Consider the following 21,743-nt stretch of genomic DNA (forward strand, 5'->3'; position numbering starts at 1 on the left):
ATCCTTGAAGAGCGGGTTAGTGGAGCAAGGGGGCTACGGGCGATCCTGAGGGGAAATCCGCGGGGTGGGGGGCTTTTTTGGGGAGGGGGTCAGTGGGGCGCTGGGGTATCTGTGGGACTGGGGGGCGCTTAGAGGGGATCTTAAGGAGAGATCAGCGGGATTGAGGGGCGTTTTGTGGGGTCAACGGGGGCCTGGGTGATTAGCGGAACCGGGAGGGGTTTCCTGGGAGAAGATAGCGGTACTGGGGGGGGCGGCTTGGGGAGTTGGGGGTGTCTGGATGCGGGAGTTGGGGTACAGTGGAAGCTTGGGGATATCTAAGGGGGATGAGTCCGGGGACGAGAAGTTTGAGAGGGGAGAGTACGAGAAATGGAGAGAACAGGGCTGTCTCCTGTGAAGACGTGGCAGCATAGATTACAGGAAATGAAGATTACGGATCTTGGAAAAATGAGTCATATATCTCTCAAGTGGTCCCAGACACCCCAGTATAGGTACCACGAGATACCCCAAACACATACCAGACACCCAGGCAGATGCCATCAGATACTCGCTTTCAGGCACCCTCAAATAGGTCAGACACGCACGTAGGTCTGTTAAATGCCCCCAAACTATTCAAAATCTGAAAAACACGCCAAATATCTCAAAAGTACCAGACACCTTCATCCAGGAGCCATCAGACACCCCCAAACAGGCTTTCAGACACCCAGAAACACCCAGAAACATACCGCACATGGACACTTTCAGACACCCTCCAACACAGATGCTATCAGATACCGCCAAACAGGTGTTCAGAGTCTGAAACACATGCCAGACACCCCCACACAGATGTTTTTAGACACCTGTAGCCACGCCAGATGTCTCTCCAAGTGTCAGCACCCCTCAGGTGCCATCAGCCATCCGGGTCCTGAGGCTTCTTGTCTAACCCAGGTCCCCCATAAGTGGAGGGGGTGGGCAGGAACCAGGAGAGAAGCCAAGCACCTTTCACCTAAGGCCCAAGTTGTTCAACCAGGTCAAACCGAACTCATCTCAAAACACACACAATCTGTGGTTGAGAGCTCTCAGTTCAGAAACTGGGTGGCAAAGTTCCCAAGTGACCTGCCTTCACTTTAAGTTTAGGCTTCATGATCAAGAGAGGGAGCATGTCCAGGGAGTTGGGGAGCCCAGAAGTGCAAGAACCCCACCCCAGTTGAGGCCATCAGATACCCCACCCCAACTGAGGTCAGAAGCCCAGACACAGGTATTTCGAGATCTCGATGGATCTGTAAATGTTCACTCTCTGAATTGCTATGACTTTTGGACTTTATCCCAAAGGCAATGGGGAGCCATTGACGATTCTAAGCAGGAAGAATGGCATGAGCCTTATTTCTATAGCCCCCTGGGTTATAGAAATCTTCAGGTTGACAAAGTTCTCCCCTAAAACCTTTCCAAGGGGCCTGTCAGGAAGGAGAGGTGTCTCTTGTCTTCCTTTTATCCATCCAACCATTTTCTGCATTTTTTTGAGTCCTTATCATGGGCCAGGGACTCTGCTAAGAGCTAAGGAGCTATATGTCTATAGCTGCATTTCCCAGTTGTGGTACTAATGACAATGGGGGCTGGATAATTCTCTGTCGTCAGGGGCTTCTGTGCATCAGAGGGTATTGAGCAACCCTGGTCTCTTCCCATTAGATGCAAATAGCACTGCTAATCCTGACAGCCAAAAATGTCTCCAGATATTGCCAAATGTTCTTTAGGGGGACAAAATGGCCCTTGGCTGACAGCAATTGGCCTCAGAGACGCTCAGAACCTACAGTCACCTAATGCCAGCTTCCTGGGGAGGTGGCCCTTCGCTTTGTTTTAGAGAGTGAGTAAGAGTTATGTGGCAGAGGGAGTTCCAGGAACAGTGCTGAGTGAGCAAGGTGCAGGTGATGGGCACAGGCAGCCACAAGACTTCAGGGCGGCGGCGGCGGGCAATCCCGGTGGCTGAGTAGTGGGAGAGAAGGGTGGAGGGGTAGGCGGGGTCAGACCACGGAGGGACCTCAGAGGTCAAGGCCAGGAACAGGACTGTCTGGAATTGTGTTCCATCAGCGGGGTTGGTCTCTAGGAAAGCATCTCAGCTTTACCCTGGAGACGCACCTTCCATAATTACCTGGAGCGTGACTCATTCACTGTTCTGTTTAACTTACTGTGAGGCTGTTTCCTTAAGTCAGTAACATCTGGCTTTGAATACCTGCGATGGGAGGTAGGCTTGTGACGAATTATACCTGGGCAGTGCCTGCTCTCTGCCTGCTGGGAGCGAGACACAGCCTTTCTGGCCTCACATGCTTCCTTAGACAGGTGTGGGGCTGTGGTCAGAGCCCAGGGTTAGGGTCTGTGATTTAGATGCTAGCTTTGCCTCCTCAACAACAAGAAATAATGATGATGTCAGTAGGTGCTACCATTGCCTGTAAGTACCAGGGGCCACGCTGAGTGCTAGCCACATCATTTCTGTGACACGAGCTCCAATCTTCCCTGACCTCAAAGGGTTGTCCCGAAAGTCAAATGATGTTTCCAGGAGGTGGAACTTGACTCCTGCCATCCTGAGAGTAGGCTGGATTGAGGGACTCGCTTCCAAAGAAGAGAGTAGGGAATCGGGAAAAATAGTAACCCGGCAGATGTTACCTTAACCAGGTGTTCAAGGTGAACATCTCCACGGATGTCATGTCAATAGCACGTCCCCCCGATCTGATCAGCCAGGAAGGTTCCCCAAATCCATAACCCCTTTCTAATTATAAGAAAACATCAGACAAACCCAGATTAAAGGACATTGTACAAGACACCTGGGTAACATTTCTCAAGACTGTCAAGGTCATGAACAATAAGAAGAGAGGGAGAAAAACCCTCAAAGACCAGAGAGACTGGGAAGATAGGGTGATTGAAGATAATGTAGTATCTGAATTGGATCCTGAAACAGAAGGAGAACACTAATGGAAAAAAAAAAACCCAAACTGGTGAAATCTGAATTAAGTCTGGAGTTTGGTTAATAGTACTGTACCAATGTTGGTTCCTAAATTGTGACAGACATATTGTGGTCATGTAAGATATTAACATGAGGGGAAGCCAGGTGAACCATGTAAGGGGGCTCTCTCTGCACTTTTCTGTAAATCTAAAATGAAAGTACTTCCCTGGTGGCGCAGTGGTTAAGAATCCGCCTGCCAATGCTGGGGACACGGGTTCGAGCCGTGGTCCGGGAAGATCCCACATGCCGCAGAGCAACTAAGCCCGAGCACCACAACTACTGAGCCTGCGCTCTAGAGCCCACGAGCCACAACTACGGAAGCCCACGTGCTCTAGAGCCCGTGCTCCGCAACAAAAGAAGCCACCGCAATGAAGCCTGCGCACCGCAACGAAGAGTAGACCCTGCTCACTGCAACTAGAGAAACCCCGCATGCAGCAATGAACACCCAGCGCAGCCAAAAAAAAAAAAAAAAAAAAAAAATTAAGAAAAATAAAAAAAGTTAAAAAAATAAAATGAAAAGTTTCGGGGAGAAAAGGGATCTGCCGCCCACTGGAGGGTTAGGGGAGTCCTCAGATAGATAGTTGTATATCCTAAGTTAGGGTATAATGCCAAAATGCAGCAAAAGATTCCACTTACAAGTCCCAGGTCTGGTCTTTTTGAAGTAACAAAACATTTAAGTTATCCCTCCTGCCTGCCTTGCATTGCATTCTACGCGTGGTAATTCGTTGCTTTATGCTAGCCACGGACAGCAATCCACAACAGTTTCATGCTTATACCAAAGAATGGAATCTGATCCTTTGTACCTGGTATTTTGCCTGTAAGTCTACTGATAAAAGATTATTGGAAGCCAGTCACAGAATCTGAAAATAAACTCTAGTCTCTCGTTTACTATTTTAGGGCTTTCATAGAAGCCAAGGACTCATTGCAAAACATTTTTGCAAGGATGACCGCTTGTATTCCATCCAGCAACAATACATTTTTGCCTGGTTTAGAATTACCGGTAGCTTATTTCAAAGCGAAGGAAAACCAACTGAGCACGTGTTTGCTGTCTTTAGAACAGCTGGCAAAAATATGGTATGAAAGTGTTTTCATCTTCCTATTACTCTAAATATTATTGTACAGAGCTATTATTAATGCCGTTTTTGGTGGGAAAACCTTAAAAATTGCCCCAAATATTGACATTAAGTGCGTCAAACAACAGAGTGTCTTTGGTATATTAAACTTTTGATTTTCATGTATCTGTAATTTAATTTTCCTTTAAACTATAAAATTTTGCCTTTGGTACAACTAAAAGAATTAAAAATTAATTTTATTAAACAAAAAATAGGGACTTCTCTGGCGCTCCAGTGGTTAAGACTTCCTCTTCCATTGCAGGGGGTGCGGGGTTGATCCCTGGTCGGGGAGCTAAGATCCCACATGCCTCGCGGCCAAAAAACCAAAACATAAAACAGAAGCAACATTGTAACAAATTCAATAAAAACTTTAAAAACGGTCCACATCAAAAAAAAAGTTAAAAAAATATTAAATGGCGTCATGTGGCAGTGGATTGGTGATCAGGGGCTCAGGCTCTGAGTTCAGACCCTGCTGTGTGACCTTTGGCAAGAACTTAACTCCTCTGGGCCTCAGATTCCTCATCTGTAGAAAGGGGGAATACTAGTGCCTATCTTACAGAGTTGTGAAGATTAATGAGGAAATCTGTTTAAAGGACTTGGTGTTTGGGATATTGTATCTGCTCAGCATAGTAATGTTACTCTCTATTTGTACAAAGTCTTCTGTGATTGTAAAGTGACCTTCAGGAAATGAGTCCCTGTTGGAACCCTCATCTTCAAGGTCAGATGTGTAAGGGGTTCATTGATCTGTTGGCTACTGTAAGTCACTTCCCTGGGTCTTCCTTGCTGCTGGGAAAGCTAGCTCGGGGATCGGCAAACTTTGGCTATAAAGAACCGTAAGGTAAATATTTTCAGCTTTGAGAACGTGCTGCAAGATACTCTACCCTGCCATGATAGCGTGGATGCATTTCTGTACTGTCCATGGCCCAGTCCCGGATCTTTGACCTCATTCTTCCTCCTGCCAACCTCCCACTTGCCCCTTGAATTTGATGCCTCAGATACAGCTCCGTGGGGGCTTGATCCTGGCCCTCCAGGGAAGTCCCTGTATCCAGCAGACCTCACCCCTGACCCCCAGAAGAAGAGATTAGGAAGTCAACAGAAACAGGAAGTCACCTGCTGCTTAAAAGGACTTTAAGATGCTGAAGACCTGGCAAAGCCCAGGTGGCCTCAGCTGAAAACTGAGGCCATGTGTCAGGAAGCGGGTTGGAAATCTTCCAATGCAGAGAAAGCTCCGAAGGGGACACCCCTGAGAGGAGCAGGCAACAGTCCCACCACCAGCAAAAACAGTGCTCCGGAAGGAGGGAGGAATCAGGAAGAAGGAAGATGCCCACGTGTGGGGCCGGGCAAGGAGGAAATGCAAAACCTGTGGCTCAGGTCACAGGGAGGCACCTGCCCTGCAGGTGGAGGGACAGCTCTCACGGCACAGCCCATCCTGGGGCCAGTTCTCTACGGCCCTCTGCAGTGATTCTCACTGGGGACAATCCTAGCCCCCAGGGGACACTTGGCCACATCTAGAGACATTTTTGGTTGTCATGAGTCATGGGATGGGGGGGTAATAAGTATCTAGTAGGTGGAGACCAGGGATGCTGGTCAATGTCCTCCAATGCACAAAATAGCCCCCTTCCCCCAGCAAAGAATTACTAGGCCTCCAATAGCCATTGGGCCAAGGCTGAGGAACCCTGCACTAGCCTGAATTTGCAACTAACAAGCAGTTGCCGGTGCCTCTTCTCTCTCCCTTACAAAGCCCGATTTGTTTTCAAAAAGGTGATACGCTAAATCTCAGAAAAGGCCAGAGTCATCTCCCTCCAAGGCCTCTGGAACCCAGTACTTTTTCCTGAGCAGACACCATTACCCCCCAGACAGCCCCGGGAGGCAGGAAATTGCCTGTTACGGGCTGATCGTGCCTCCCCCCACCAACCCCAATTCATACGTTATAGTCCTAACCCCCTTCAGTACATCAGAAGGTGGTCTTATTTGGAAATAGGGTCATTGCCGTTTTATTTAGTTCAATGAGGTCATACTACGGTAGGGTCAGCCCCTAATACAATGTGACTGACGTCCTTAGGAAAGGGGGAATTTCAGACGTAGACAGGCATCCAGGGACAATGCCGTGTGAAGATTACAGTTCTGCTGGCACAAGCCACCAGAATCCCAGAAGCCAGGAGAGACACCTGGGGTGGACCCTTCCCTAGCACCTTCAGAGGAAGCCTGGCCCTGCTGACACCTTGATGTCGAACTTCTTCAGAACTGTGAGACAATGCATTTCTGTGGTTTAAGCCAACCAGATGGTGTTACTTTGTTACGCAGCCCTAGCTAACTAATATACTGCCCGAGTCTGGATTTTGCCAAAGGATTTTTGCAACGACGAAAGCTGAGACTCAAAGGGAATTTGGCGGCGGCGGGGAGGGGGGCGCCCAAGCTAACCAAATGGTCCCTGCTCTTAGGGATGGATTCCTGGTGAACATCCAGGAAGCCAGGGTTGGTTCGAGCTTAGAAAGGGTGAAATAGGATGAGGATGCAAAGAGAGAAGGATACCATGAGAATGATTTAGGGGAAGTGAAGGAGAGGAAGCGGCTGCCATCCAGGGGGCTGGGCTGGGCCACCGGACTTACCAGAGTTCAGAAAAGGTTTGCCACACAGCGGGCAGCTGGAGTGGCCAGAGAAGGTTCCTTGAGCCAGCTGGTGCCCGTTGACACATTCTTTCCGCTCTCGAGCATCCTGTCCTTTGTCTTTCAGAAGCACTGGGCTCTTCCCCTGTTGGGGACAGAGGTGGGCCTTAGAATGCCCTGTGCATCCAGTGTCGCCTCGAAGCATAGAGATCTGGAGCCAGGGGCACCCTGACAAGCAGCAGAAGGCAGAGGGGGATTCCCCCCACCCCCACCCCCCGCCCGGCCCCCTGACCTTCTCCTTCTGCCTGGTGACTCGACATCGGAGGGAACTCAGTCTGCGCTTCACCCTGGCACTCCTGTCACTTCTCTCCATCTTCCCCGCTCTGTCCTCGCTCCTGAGGGGCAGAAAATTTGGTGAGGAGAGCGCAGCAGACCCAGAAGGCCCTTCTGAGCCAGTCCTGCCGGTCGCTTCTGGGATCCACCTGGAATCTGTCTCCCTGAGGCCCCTTCATCCTGTTTCACCCCTGCTGTGGTCCCTAACTCTCTCCCTCCTTCTCTCACTCACTCATTCACTGAACAAACATTTACAGAGGTTTGCAGATTTCAGGAACCTTGGGGACCAGGTTTGCAGAGGGGAAGGTGACATGGTCTCCAACTTGAGGTCCCTTGATGGGCCCTGTCCATCGCAGTCTCCTCCCTCTGATTCATGCCCCCTTCCTATCTCCATCAGCCTAAAATCCTGCCCATTCTTCCTGTGGGATATCTGTCAAACCCGGCTTCCCTCTTCCCATCCAATGCTCCAGCCCCAGATCGTGCCTCTCCTGGATGGCTGGCATACCCTCATTTAATAAATATGTACTAAGTCATTGACAAAGAAACCCAGCCCCCGCAGAATCTAGTCCCTGGAGGGAGATTCCGTACCTCCAGTCTGTACCCCTCAGTGCTCACCATCATCGCTCACCACAGAGCTGTGCTCCTGTGCTTCCCAGGTGTGTTCTGGCCTCTGCTGACTCCCCCCTCCCTCCCCTCCTCCCAGCCCCACCCCGACACCGTTCCTGAGGAAGGCACCGATTTCTTTTCCCCATCCTCATTTCTTCGTATTGGTGAACTCCTACTGTTCCATCGGAATCCAGCTCAAGCTGTCACCTCCTCCAAGAAGCCCTCCTCTGCCCTCCCAGGGCATATGAGGAGCCCCCCTACCACCCCTACCATTGATTGCCCTGATGGTTCCAGTGAGAGGACGGGGCCCCCAGCTCAGGGCCCACAGTAACCTCTTGTGGGAATCCAGTGGCAGCCCGCCAGCAGCTCTGCGTACTCACTCGGACAGGAACTCAAACCAGGTGAGGTTTGAGTGGGCTCCTCCGGGGCTGATGGACAAGCGAGCCCTCTCCCGGGCCCTGCAGGATCAGAGGGGACAGACACAACAGCCCTTCTTTCCTCCCGCAGATGCCCCCTCTCGTGCCCCTCTCCCTCTGGGCTCCTGTGGATAGGTGTGCCCCCCCGCCGTGCCATGTCTGAGATCCCACCATCCCTCCACATGTGGGCTTGTATACGTGGTCATTGCGATGGGTTTTCCAGCAGAGGGTGATAACAGGTCTTGGTCAAACAAAATCTGCATGTCAGGAAGTTTTTCTAACAGATGGCAGTATTTTGGGAAAGAGGTACCTTTTCCCATTTGGACAAAGGTAGTGCACGGACTGGTGGCGGCTCGCTTCTGCATCCTGCCCTTTCCCACACCTGGGCGTCCTCCCACCTCTCCTGTCACCGTTTTCCTCCCATTTCTCCTTGTCTTCACACCATGCCTGTTCACTCCTATACCTGTCCCCCTACACTTTCCCCCTACACATGTCCTCCGCCTCTGTCCTCACATACCTGTTTCCTCACACCTGGCCCCCTTTCCACTTACCCATGGTACTGTCGGAGTTCTTGAAGCACCTGCTGGACAATTAGCCTGCAATGGCAGATAAAAACAGCCCACAGCTGCCCCACATGACAGACATTCCCCAAGGCGAGCTGTGATTGCCCGACCCGGTCCGGGGTGCTGATGCAGCAGCTAAACTGGGTCCCCAGCCCCTCCCCATGCTGTTGAGAACCTTTCTGAGGGGTCTGGGTCCCTCTCCGGGGAGAAGGATGGTGTGGTAGAGAAGATCGAGATTATTATAGGGGGACAGTGGCTGGTCACGTACAGACAGTGATGCTACAGCCTGCCTCCCTCCTCCCCAAGCCTTGACTCCTTGGCTGTCCAGGGGGTCCCTCCCTGACCCAGGGGTGGACACTCACACGTGATCTGGCTCCACGTGGTCCTTTTCCATGCACTCCAGCACCGGTGGATCCAGGCCTGGAATCAGCCCCCACCCCAAGAGGCACAGGCGTGAAGGGGGCCCTGGGGCAGGAACAGCCCGGCATGGTGCCCCCTGAACCCACCCCTGCAGAAATGGAGGCTGTCCAGACGTGGCTTGCCACTCTCAGGGAGGAGAGGTGAAAAGAGGGCAGAGAGCCAGGGATGGAAGTGTCCCCGGCGGGTCATGAGTGCTTACGACTGGCTAAACGCTTTACACATGTGTGGTCAGTGAACCCTCCAAGCGACCCTAAGGAGATACAGTAATTGTCCTCTTCTCCGTGAGAAGGTTAAGGAGGCTTAGAGACTTGTTAGAAAGTGGTAGATTCCGGTTTGGCCTGTAGGTCTGTCTGACACCAGAGGGACACAAGCTCTTCAGATAGAGATTCAGAGACAAAGAAGGAGATAAAGAAAGAGACAGAGTCAGAGGGAGAAGAGGGAGCCCTGCGGGTCATGGCAGTGTTGTGTCCACCTTGGCTGGAGGATCCTGGGGCGGGGGGGTGGGGGGGGGTAGGGGTGGGGGAAGGGCATATGATGCAGGAATCCCCCCCACCCCCTCAGCATTCTGCCCAGTTCCTGTCCGGGGGACCCTAAGCCCCCTCCACCAGCCCCATCCAGGGGACCCTCCAGCAGAAACCCCCTATTCCACTTGGTTTGAATGAAGGAAACCCCCAGCCTGGGCTACCTTGAACCGCTGGAGTGGGCACTTCCAAAGCCGGAAAGGTTTCCAGGGAGCTGATCTCATCGAAGGACACGGGAACCGACCGTGACCTCACTCTTTTTTCGGGGCTGTCACATTCCTGCAGGGAATAAGCATCTCGCTAAGCCTGGAGACAGCCCAGGCTGCAGGCAGGCTCGCCGGGTCGAGGGTCCCCAGCCTTCAGCTGCAGACAGGGGCTGCCCCCAGCCGTGGGGCATGAGCACAGCGTTGGGACTCCACAGCAGCTGAGGGCTGGAGCCATACCCTCCCCAGCCATGGGCTGCAGCCCTGCTAAGGACCACCAGCTCCCCACCCCAGCTGTGGGCTGCAGCTCTGGAATTCTGAGCCACAAGTTCCAGCCGTGGCCAGTCATTTCCCCCCAGGTCATGGTCATGGGCAAAGATGCCCCAGGCAGAGGCAACAGCTCCGAGCATGCATTTCCCAGTTCTGGGCTAAAATCCCAGACCTCAGACGAGCCCTCCCTACTTCCAAAGTCCAGTCACAGGCAGCACCTCCTTCCAGCTGCAAAGATGCGGAGACATGACTCTGCTCCCCAGCCCAGGGGTGAACTTATGGCCAAGGATCCCAGCCCAGCAAAGGACCTTCAGGTCTGGGCTGCAATCTCAGGACCCAGCGACTCCCCAGTCACGGGCTACACCTGCCATGATAAAGCAGTCCCCCAGCTATGGGCAAGGCACTCCTTGGAACCTGCAGAGACAGTGCCTGGGCCCACAGGTGTGGTATCGTCCGGGGTGGCTGCAGGTTGCACCCACCTTGTTTGGTGCCTCTGGGGGGGTTCCGCCCCCAGACAGACACCCTTTGGTCCAGGCCTGCAGGCCCTCTCCTGGCAAGTTCAGAGCAAGGCTGGCCAGTGTCCGAGGGAGACAGGACCCCTCATTTGCAGCTGAGGCTTCGAGGCTGAGCCTGGTGGAGGAAGGGAGGGAGTCGGGTCTCTTCCACCTGGTTGCTGCCCCAGCTCCAGCATGTGAAGCATGGGGGCCTGGAGGGAACCCATGGGTAGCCCTCTGGGGGGACAGGGCACAGAGAGGGGTCCAGCTCTCCCAGTACCAGAGAGGCGGGTGGGGAGTCTGGCTGGGGGATTTGATGCTGAAATTCCATGTGCATCGCGGGCCCACTGTTTTTTGTGTTTTGGTTTTTTTTTACCTTTTTTTTGGTCCAGCAGCATGTGGTATTAACATAGTTCCCTGACTATGGGATCAAACCCATGCCCCTGGATTGGAAGCTCGGAGTCTTAACCACTGGACCACCAGGGAAGTCCTCCCTCCCACTGTTTTTTTTTTACACAGACTGGATTTCTATCTGGGGGGACCCGTGAGGGGTGGAGGGAGCAGCTAAAGCACCCCTCTCTACTGTTTGGGGCTGCCACTGTGGTTTGTGGGTGGCACTGAGCACGCATCTGTGTTTTGATCACAAGTGCATCTGTGGCTTTGTGCACGCATGTGCAAGTGACATGTTTATGCGTCCCTGGGTTTGAGCAGGGAGAGGATGCACGCCTGCGTGTTGAGCGTGGGCATGTACGCCCACGGTGCACGGGTGGGTGTGCACATCTAGGTGTGAGCCTGCCGGCCGGGTTCACGCAGTTCCAGTCTGGGCTGGTGCACGCTCCTTCAGCGTGTGCGTGCTTACCCATGCAACGGATTCATGTGCCCACGTGAGCTCTGTGTGCAGGCCTGCATCTCCGGAGAGGGCCTTTGGGGCTGCCTTCTGACAGTGCAGACACCTCTGGTGGCCCTTGAGCTAGATGACTGAGAGGCAGGGGGGCAGCGTAGCCTGGCCGCCCTGGGGGTGTGTCCCGGAAGGCCTTGGGGGGGTGGGGCGGGACTGACCTCTGCCAGGTCTCAGAGCAGCTCCGCGACCTCTCCCAGCTGCGTCTTCGAGGCAGGCCCTGGGACCCTGCCAGGCTGGAGAAGGGCGAGTCTTCTCTGGCTTCTTCGCTAGGAGGCCCACTGCCCCTGGCCCCCCTAGGCTGGCTTTGTGAAGGGACCTCAAGGCCCAGGTCCTGGATATACTCACTGCCCTGAAGGTCCCCCAAGTCCAGGCTGAAGTCCTCTGAGCTCTCGCCATTGCTGAGCAGCCCTGGAATTCCATCCTCCTGGAGACGGATGGGGAAAAGGCATTGACCGAGGGCAGCAGAGGCCCCCAACTCGCAGACCCTGCCCACGCCCCTCCCGTCCAACCCGGGTTCAGCGCCCATCTAGTGGCAGGTGGGGTAGAATGGGGGTGGTCCCCTCAGTGTAATGTCTAACCCAGGCCTTCAAGGCTTTATCCCCCCAAAAGGGGCCAGAAATCTGGGCTGGCAGACCTGATTCCACCTCCCTTACTGAATTTCTGTCTGATGGTTTTATGAAGCAGACAAAATAACCTCTGTCCTGTCGGCTCACCCAGCTGTTTTAAGCCTCAAGTAAGATCATGTCTGTGAACGCAATTTGCAAAAGCGCTGCACGGAGGTAAATTATCCTTGGTGCCACTGCTACTGGTGGAATTTCAGGCAGTGTCAGGGCTCGTAATCTTTTTTGGTTCTGGCCGCACTGCGTGGCATGCGCTATCTTCATTCCCCGACCCGGGATCGGACCCGCACCCCCTGCAGTGGAAGCGCGGCGTCTTAACCACTGAACTACCAGGGAAGTCCCAAGGGGCTCCTAGTCTTTTCCCGGGGCTGCTTAGGGTGTGTACTCATGGGTCTCCTGTACCCTAAGTCTCCCTCCCAGGCCTAGGTTGAGGCAAGTGAGGCACTCACCTCGGACACAGAATTGTAGGGGGTGCCCCAAAACTCAAGAATAAAGAAAGTCATACTTTAATATAATATTTAAAAAAAGAACTCAATACAGTGCAAAGAGTTCCGTGATGAGCAAATTATCAAAATGTTAAGACGTGACAGTTTCGGACCCCGCACCTCGCTTGCCTCCCCCTATTTCCGGCCCTGCTCCGTCCTACCAGAGGGTAGCCTGGAACCTCTGCGCTCCTAAATCCCCTGCAATAACTTCCGCTCCCGGACAGCAGAAGCCTGAGCTCGTGAGCACAGTGCAAAGGGCTCCAGGGTAGGCTGCCTCCAGCTTCTGGCCCGTCCGCAGCCTCACGTCGCAACCCACCCATGAGGCATCGATGTGCCAGGCGCTGTTGGACAGGGAAGATACACAGGGGTGGACGATGATTGCCACATCCACCAAAGCAGCAACCAATCTGCACCCAGAACTACACGGGTGTTAACCCTAATCCCACAGAAGCTCCACCAGGGGGCGCTGTTGTCCCACTTTCCAGATCAGGAGACAGGCTCAGGGAGGAGAAAGGACCATACAGTCCTGGGCCACACAGTCAGTAAACCGCAGAGCCAGACCCAAAGTCAGATCTGTCTGGATCCAAAGCTCTATCCTCTTTCTTACCCTTGTTACTCTTCTATTTCTTTTTCCTCTCTCTCCCTCCCAGTCATTCTATTTGTCATTTATGTCCCCCCCAGAGCACCTGCTTTTTCCTTTCCTTGGAGAACATCTTCTCCCAAGCCACCCAGAGGCAGCCTGGTGAACTCCTATTCACCCGTCAAAACCCAGCTTGGGCATGCCCTCCAGGCTGCCTTCCTGACTCCTCCAGTCTAAATAAGGTGTCCCTCCTTTGGGCTGTCAGGATCTGCAGGACAGGGACTGTCCTTTTCCAGGCCTTTGTTAGCACTGTCCTCAGACAGGGTTCTGTGGGTAGGTGGGAAGTCCTCTACAAGTGCTCCATGCAAAACCAACCCTGAGATGTGACCCCAGACATCTATGTGAGCTCAGGCAGCCCTTGATGGACTGTCCCAATTGGTGGCCTGAAGGGCCCACTGAGCAGACCTGGCCCCCTTCATGAGCTCTATAAGAGGCCCCAGGATAGGACTGCCAGATAAAATGCAGGAAGCCCAGTGAACTTCCAATATCATACAAACAACGAATTTTTTTTCTAGTGTAAGTAGATTCCAAACATTACAATATTCAAGTCTAACTGCGCATCCTTTAATTTTATCTGCTCAATATTGCAACCCTATTTATCCCTGGACCATTTGGCCGGCCATGGCCAGTCTTTACTAGGGGAGGGGTAACAGGAAGGTCCCTGCTAACACTTGGTGTGGGGAATTTTCAGAGAAGCAGCCAATTGAAAGTGGAAAACACCTGCCAGCCAAGAGCCACGCTCTCGGTCGGCTGCAGATCTTGGCTGGCAGGACGCAGGTGGCAGTGTCCACACCTGCCGTGGAATGAGGGTGGAAGAGCTATGCAGGGTCTGGCTTTTTCTCTCACCTCCCCCACTTGGAGCTGTCTACAGTTTTGACACCTTCCTTCTTTTTTAAAGTATACATAACATAGAATTCACCATTTTAAGCATTTTTAAGTATACAACTGAGTGGCATTAAGTACATTTACACTATTGTGCAGTTGTCACCACTGTCCATCTCCAGAACTTTTTTCATCTTCCTCCAGAGAAGGTTTGTACCCATTAAACAGTAACTCCCCATTCTCGCCTCCTTGAGCCCCTGGTCACCTCGACTCTACTGTGTCTTATTGAATTTGCCTATTCTAGGGACTTCGTATAAGTGGAATCATACAATCTTTGTCCTCTTGTGTCTAGTTTATTTCACTTAGCATAATGTTTTCAAGTTCGTCCGTATTTTAGCATGGGTCAGAATTTCCTTCCTTTTAAAGGCTAACGTTCCATTGTATGGATGGACCATATTGTATGGATATAAACAGAACTACATTTTGTTTCTCCATTCAGTCTTTGATGGACATTTGGGTTGCTTCCACCTTTTGGTTCTTGTAGATTATGCTGCTATGAATATGGGATGTACAATGTCTGTCTGAGTCCCTGCTTTCACCTCTTTTGGGTAGATCTGCAGAAGTGGGGTTGCTGGATCGTGCGGCAATTCTCTGATTGGCTTTTTGAACCCCGGCCATGGCGGGGGACTGCACTGCGTGGCATGTGGGATCTTAGTTCCCCGACCAGGGATCGAACCCATGTCCCCTGCAATGGAAGTGCAGAGTCTTAACTACTGGACTGCCAGGGAAGTACCTGCACCCACTGATCTTTCTCCCCCCAACCTCCCTGGTTGCTTCTTCTCTGCCTGCTGCTTCCTCCCTGTATCTTTCATATACCAGGGTCCCTCTTCTTCAGTCTCCGTCCAAAAAACCCACACCTCTGGCCCTGGCTGGTCCAGGTTCCCCCGGTTCTCCTATGACTTCAGCGGCAGCCTTCCCGAGATCACTCCAATCCCATCCCTGGTGCCTCGGTAACCTCTGCCAACTCCTGTCTCCTCTGCCACGGCCCCAAAAGTTTCCTTGCCTCTCTGGTTTTCATCCTCCTATAAATATAAATACATCAGGACAGCCTCTTGGCCTGGGCCGGGCCCTCCCCACTCCCTCTCCTATCTGGCCTCCCTCACAGGAGGCAGAAGTGGGAACCCCGCCAGAACTTTGGGTGGAAGGGGATGGTGGGCAGCTGTGGCAGGTACAGAGATGGAGGGGGGAGGGAGGGGGCTTTGTCCTTTGCTGGGGAACTTGTATCTTTCCTTCAACATTTCCTGGGTCAGAAATGGGAGCCGGCCCACTGAGGACCTTCCCAGGCATCTCCCTATACATTTGTATGCTGGCCCTGATGCCCCAGAGAGGATACAGTAAATCCAGGTTCCTGCTCCCGGAACCCTGGGGAACCTTGAGGGACGGGTCCCCCTTCAATGGCAGACCCAGAGACGAGATGTCCCAGGAATCCCACTCTACCAAAGGACTTGCTGCGTGCAGATTGAGATAGTACATGGGTCCACGTTTTTTAAAAATGTAAATAGTTATTTATCTCCTTGTATATTAAGAAAAAATAGCACACCAAAGCAACTTCAAGCATATCATTTCTCTGGTTCCATTTCATCGTGTAAAAAGGGAATTGATTTCAAACAAAAGAGCAAATAAATAACAGGGACAGACAGTTTTCGGATGGCTGGAATGATAGAAAGGCCTTAGTCAAGGTTTGCATCCCTCGCATGTCTTTTATTAGCTCAGTGTGAACTCAGGCAAGTTTCTAACCCTCTCTGGGCCTCAGTCTTCTCATCTCTAAAATGGGCGTGATGCTGCCTTCTTGTAGGATTGCTGGGCAGGTAGAATGAGATGATGCTTACACATTGCAAGCCCTCGATCGATGGAAGTAGATATTGGTTGCTGCAACCATGGTTATTGTTTTTATACTTCAGGAGTCGGGGCCCTTCCTCTGGGCAAATTGATGACCCTGCCAGATGGAGCTAATTGGAGTAGACTGACAACTAAATCCAGCGATTATAATCAAGGATGAGTGAATGTTCTAGAAAATGGGCTGGAAAAGAACTGAAGGGGGGCCAGCTGACCCTGTTTGAAGGGACAGGAATTCTGGTTTGGAGTTATCCTTAGAAAATCCCTTTTTTGTTATTATTATTTTAAACTTAATTTTTTTAAGTTTGAAAAATAAGATTTAGTCTAAGCCAGATCATATAGAAAATTCCTTTTTTAAAAAGGGACAAACCCTGGGGTAATCATTGATGTGCAAAATCTACGAAGGACAACTCAACTAGGACAGGTTAGACCATCTTTAGACAGTTTCCGTAACAAAATAAAACCCCCAAACCCTACTTCCAACCACATAAAATAGTGTCTATGTGACATGTAAATGATTTCTTGAGCTGGCTATATAGGTCAAGTTGCATATATTTTAAAATAATTTACATCTTATCAGTATATATATCTTTTTCAATGAAAAGTCCTACTGAATGTTTTAAAAACAAAAAGACAGAAAGAAGGAAAGAAAGGAAGAAGAAGGGAAGAAAGAAAGGAAGGAAGGAAGAAATCAGGGAGGGTTTCCTGGAGGAAGTGACAGTGAGGGAAGCCCTGAGGAATGAGTAGGAATTAGCTAGGTAGAGGCTCTGGGTGAGGGCATTCCAGGCATTAAGAGAACAGGATGTTCAGAAGCCTGCTGGCTTGAGAGCTCATGGTGCTTCCCCCGCAAACTGGCAAGATTTCCTTATGGCTGAAGGGGTTTGTGTGGGGGAGGGAATGGGGTTGGATCAGCAGGCCTGGTAGGCCAAGGAAGGATTTAATCTCTAAGTTCCAAACAATGGTGGTATGGAGGCCAGGGGGCTGTGATTTGCCTTCAGAAAGATTATGCAAGATGCAGAGCCCACATAGGCTTGGACAGGGGCAGGGCTGTTGGAGCAGTGAAGACACTTGTGCAAATCACCTGGGTGAGCAATTACAGTGGCCTCCACCAGGGCAGTGGAGAAGGAAGGAGAGACATGGACAGAATTGAGGGTTGTACAGATGTAGTGTTCACAGGGCTTGGGGAAGGAAGGGCAAGGATGTTGCCTTCTGCTGCTTCCAGCTCTGGTGACCAACTAGATAAGGACACGGATGTGGGTGGCGGGGCATATTTGGTGGTGGTGGGGTAGAGCCTCCCCGTATATACCCAGGGCTCCCTGCTTCTCCAGGTACACGCTTCCTCCATTGCCATCCTATCTGCCCCATTGCCTGCAGCCCAGAGTTCCCATTCCAAGAGGTCCAGAGCCCTGGAAGGTCCAGAGCTGAACTTAAGTCCTGGTCTTGTCTTCATTTACCCTGAATTCTCCCTGACACCTAGGCCAATTCTTTTCCTGCTTGGACCCCAGTATGCTCCTCTGTAAAATGATAGGGGCAGATACACAGCATTTCCTACATATGGTTTGACTGTAATGGACCCTCCTTCCTTAGTGTGGTGGGTGTTATAAAATGCCACCCAGACCCCCCGCTTCAGTGAGAATGGGCTGCCCCAGATGCTGGAGGAGGGCTGCCAGCAGATGGCTGTCAGCTGTCAGTCTCCTTCTGGGAAGTCACATACATCCCTTCCTGGGCAGTCCACAGGCCACGACTGATTGATGTGGGGACGTAACGGCTTGGCCATCTCAGCCTGATTTAGGACCACTCTGCAGGGCTGTTCTAGCTCAGAGGTGCCCATGGGAGCTTTTTCTTCCTTTTTCATTGACTGTTCTACCCACCCATGCACCCATCTAGCCACCCTTCCCTCCTCCCTCCCTCCCTTCCCTCCATTCTTTCATCCATCCATCCATCCATCCATCTCTTTTGTCAATCCTTCCTTCCTTCCATCCATCCATCAACCCTCCCCTCTACTCATCCCACCCTCCCTCTTCTTGTTCCAGAAAGCATCCATTTCCTCCTCTGTAGAATGGGATAAGAACTACTCTGCCATGTTTTGAGGAGAGTTCCCTGAAATTATGCACACAGTGTTCCTGCAGGTGCTAAAAGTGTGTACTTGCTGCTGCAGGCGTCATCAGCTCCTGCCCGTCTCAGCAGTCAGACACATGCCTGCTCATCCTCCATGGCGGGGAAGTCTGGGTCCTCAGGCCTCCAGGGTCCACCGCTGCTCTTGGAGGTTGAGTCTACAGCTCCAGAGTCAAAGGGCTGGACATAGGGCTTGGGCTCAGAGCCTGTGGGGAAAGGAGGGACAAGGTGTCACGGCCGAGTGGGAGGCCTGAAGAGTCAGGGCCTGAGTGCTGCATCTGGGCCTCAGTTTTCTCATCTGTAAAATGGGATGGCAGGGGAGGATGGTCCCCATGATCTTTTTTTTTTTGGCCACACCCTGTGGCTTGTGGGCTCTTAGTTCCCTGACCGGGGATCGAATCCAGGTCATCGGCAGTGAAAGAGTGAGTCCTAACCACTGGACCGCCAGGGAGTTCCCTCTTTAAGCCAACATACGCGACACCACTCGACACCACTCATGCTGAGCCTGGGACAGACATTTCTATTCAATCCCAGGGCTCTTTCTTCCTGAGCCATGGTCCCCTCGGAACGCTTCCCGCTGCATCATGTTTGGAAGCCGTCTCCAGCTGATCTGAGTTAGCCCATGAGATGAAATCGATTTGTCATGCCTGCTCTAGCAAGAAGCCCTCATTTGCTAGCATGGGTCCCTAAGACCAAATGCAAGTACCCAGTGCCCACCTTTAGAGGGTCTCTAATGGTAGAACTTCAGGCTGTCTCTGTCCCTATATTTTACTTTGAGTTCCAGGGACCCCTGGGTGGCATGGTATAGAGGAGAAAACAAGGGGTTTGGGGTCAACCAGACTGTGTCCTTGCCTGGACCTGCCCCTAATGGCTGCACACCTTTGGGGAAGTCACCTCTCTGCGCCTCAGTTTCCTCACCTGGAAGGTGGGTGTGATGGTGCCCACCTTTCAGGGCCCGATCCTGGGGTGCTTGGTCACCTTCCTTCCCTCCAGGTCAGGAGGGTGCCCTGGCTTGATCTTGGGTGTTGGATGGAGCCTTTTGCCGAGGGAGAAACAGGCACCCCCGACTCTTTCCTGCTGCCCCTTACACTGCAACTAGAGCGCGTCACCCCTGCGTATCTGAATCCCCACGTAGGTTACCCACCGCCTGCAGGAAGAAGGTCAAATGTCTTGGTCCAGCCACTGGTGTCCACCAGGATCTTCCTCCTGTGCCTTGTCCCTGCCGCTGCAGGACCCACTGCCTAAGAGACCCCCATTCCTGTTGTAGGGCCGCCTGCCTAAAGACCTCATCCTATTCGCTCCAGAAACCTTCGTCCACCGCCCCATCTACGGTGCCTCTCTCCTGTGCACTGCATTGCACTGCCTTGTGTTGTACTGCACTGCACTGCATTGCCTTGGCATCTGGACTCCCTTCGCTCCTCCACACCCCCTGCAAAAACATCCTGGGTCCTGCTGCAACCAGGGAGCTGAGGGGAGAGTGCCTGGAGGTGAAGCTGGAGGATGTGGGTGAAGGTGGAGGCGAGGAATCCAATGGAGGTGATACCCAGAGAGACCGAACAGCACATTTGCGGTAAGAACGATAGCAGTTTCAGGAAAGGCCAAGGTGGGGGTGGGGAGAGGGATGGCGATGCCTTTGGACAGTGGCAGTTAGGTCCTCATCCATTCCTTAGCTTGGGTCCCCTGTGGCTGGGGGACCCCATGTCTCATCTTGCTGGGGACAGTCCTGGTTTATGCTACCGGGTCAAGTAATGATTAACAGTAGCCCACTTTCACCCTCCAAAGGGTGCGGGTGGGGTGATCTATTTTGTGGCCCCTCTGCCTATAACCATTGCAGCTGGTAGAGGGGAAGGGGTGAGGCTGTCCTTTTCTATCCTAACATGGGGTGAGCTGTCTGTACCCACTTCTGTTCCTTCTCCTCCCAGCTGTGTAAATACAAACACTGCCCCAAGTTTTGGGGGTGCTGACAGGTGTATAATTTGGGGAGCCTTCTTTAAGAAAACGAATACAAAATTGTGAACGCAAAATTGCTGGGGCTTTTGGAAGGTAGCAAGAACAGCAGAAAATAGCCAAGGCAGAGATAAACACATTTCATAAACAGATGAATGAAAAGGTATCACATGGGCATAAAAACCTCAAGGAGTCTGGAAAACATCTTGGCAATTCTTCAAAAAATTAAGCATAGAGTCGCCATACGACCCAGCCATTCCACTCCTAGGTCTATACCCAAGAGAATGGAAAACATAGATCCACCCAAAAAACTTGTACATGACAGTTCATGGCAGTATTATTCTCAATAACCAAAAGGTGGAAACAACCCAAATGTCCATAAACAGATGAATGGATACACAAAATGTGGTCCATCCATACGGTGGAATATTATTCAGTCATAATAAGGAATGGAGTTCTGGGAGTTCCCTGGCGGTCCAGTGGTTAGGACTTGCGCTTTCACTGCCAAAGGCCTGGGGTTCAATCCCTGGTTGGGGAACTAAGATCCCACAAGCCGCACGGCACAGCAAATAAAAAAAAAAAAAAAAAAGAAGGAATGGAGTTCTGACACCTGCTATACCATGAATGAGCCTTAAAGACATGATGTGACATCACAGAAGTCAGCCACCAAAGACCACATGCTATGTGATTCCATTTATATGAAATGTTCAGAATAGGTAAGTCCATAGAGGCAGAAAATAGATGAGTGATTGTCTAAGGCTGGGGAGAAATGGGAAACTCTGGGCTATGACTAAAGGATACAGATTTCTTTTGGGGGTGATGCAAATGTTCTAAAATGGATTGTGGTGGTGGTTGCACGACACATGGCTTGTGGGATCTCAGTTCCCTGATCAGGGATGGAACCCGGACCTGGCAGTGAAAGCGAAACCACTGAACCGCCAGGGAATTCCCATCACTGCGAATATTCTAGAAACCATCACTACTTTCCCAGCTACTCTCCCAACCTGGTTGAGGGCCTCTGTTCTGCTGCCCTCATTCAACCTTGCATCTCCCGTGAGGCAGCTTCTATGACTCAGGGAAATATAGGACACAACAAGCGGGCTGTGAAGGACGAGAAAAGCCAGATGCGGGGTTGGGTCCTGGAGGCTGATGGGAGCTTGGAAGGGGAGGGGAAGCCGCCTGGAGGAGCCATCCCGTCCCTCAGCCGAGGCCCCAGGGGGCCTCAGGAGAGGATGCAGGGTCTGTCTGCTTCCCTGGGCAGGGACCTCACAGAGGCCTGAGGCCTCCTGCAGCCTGTAGAGGCCAGAGGCAGAACCTTGTGCCTTGCATCTGTGACCCTAAGAGTCTGGGATCCAAAGGTTAAAGGTGAAAGGCCAGGGCTGAGTTTATGCTTTGCATGGAAGCTTCTGACCCAGGAACAGGCCGGGCTTGACCCTGATGACAGGCTCCATTCTGATCTCAGTGTCACATGTTGAGCCTCAAACTTTGTGTCACAGACTGAGCCCCTAACCCAGCATCATAGACTGAACCTCAACCTGATGTCACGGACGGAGCCCTGACTTTGGTGTCGTGTACTGACTCCTGATCCGGGTGTCATGGACTGACTCCTGATCCTGGTGTCATGGGTTGACTCCTGATCCGGGTGTCATGGACTGAGCCCTGATCCTGGTGTCATGGGTTGAGCCTTGATCCTGGTGTCATGGACTGAGCCCTGATCCTGGTGTCATGGACTGACTCCTGATCCTGATGTCATGTACTGACTCCTGATCCTGGTGTCATGGGTTGAGCCCTGATCCTGGTAT

The 21,743-nt window shown here is 52.0% G+C and overlaps 1 protein-coding gene across 4 annotated transcripts in view; it reads right to left on the reverse strand.

Annotated features, from left to right (window-relative positions):
* ARHGEF18 (Rho/Rac guanine nucleotide exchange factor 18) overlaps positions 1-21,743 on the reverse strand; it is a 94,668-nt gene that overhangs the window by 60,219 nt on the left and 12,706 nt on the right. For 3 of the 4 annotated variants that reach the window (XM_027085719.1, XM_027085718.1, XM_027085717.1), the window contains exons 2-10: positions 18,079-18,200; positions 11,575-11,840; positions 10,501-10,651; positions 9,713-9,827; positions 8,970-9,027; positions 8,596-8,640; positions 8,009-8,086; positions 6,982-7,084; positions 6,693-6,834 (exon numbers count right to left, since the gene is read on the reverse strand). In XM_027085719.1, the coding sequence (XP_026941520.1) occupies positions 6,693-6,834; positions 6,982-7,084; positions 8,009-8,086; positions 8,596-8,640; positions 8,970-9,027; positions 9,713-9,827; positions 10,501-10,651; positions 11,575-11,840; positions 18,079-18,200 (1,080 nt within the window). Of the gene's footprint in view, positions 1-6,692; positions 6,835-6,981; positions 7,085-8,008; positions 8,087-8,595; positions 8,641-8,969; positions 9,028-9,712; positions 9,828-10,500; positions 10,871-11,574; positions 11,841-18,078; positions 18,201-21,743 lie in introns of those variants that run through there. The other variant, XM_027085721.1, reaches the window with a different exon arrangement.

Source organism: Aethalodelphis obliquidens, unplaced genomic scaffold, assembly GCF_003676395.1.
Source record: "Aethalodelphis obliquidens isolate GAN/ISIS:26980383/991018 unplaced genomic scaffold, ASM367639v1 scaffold53, whole genome shotgun sequence".
Lineage (NCBI taxonomy): Eukaryota > Metazoa > Chordata > Mammalia > Artiodactyla > Delphinidae > Aethalodelphis > Aethalodelphis obliquidens.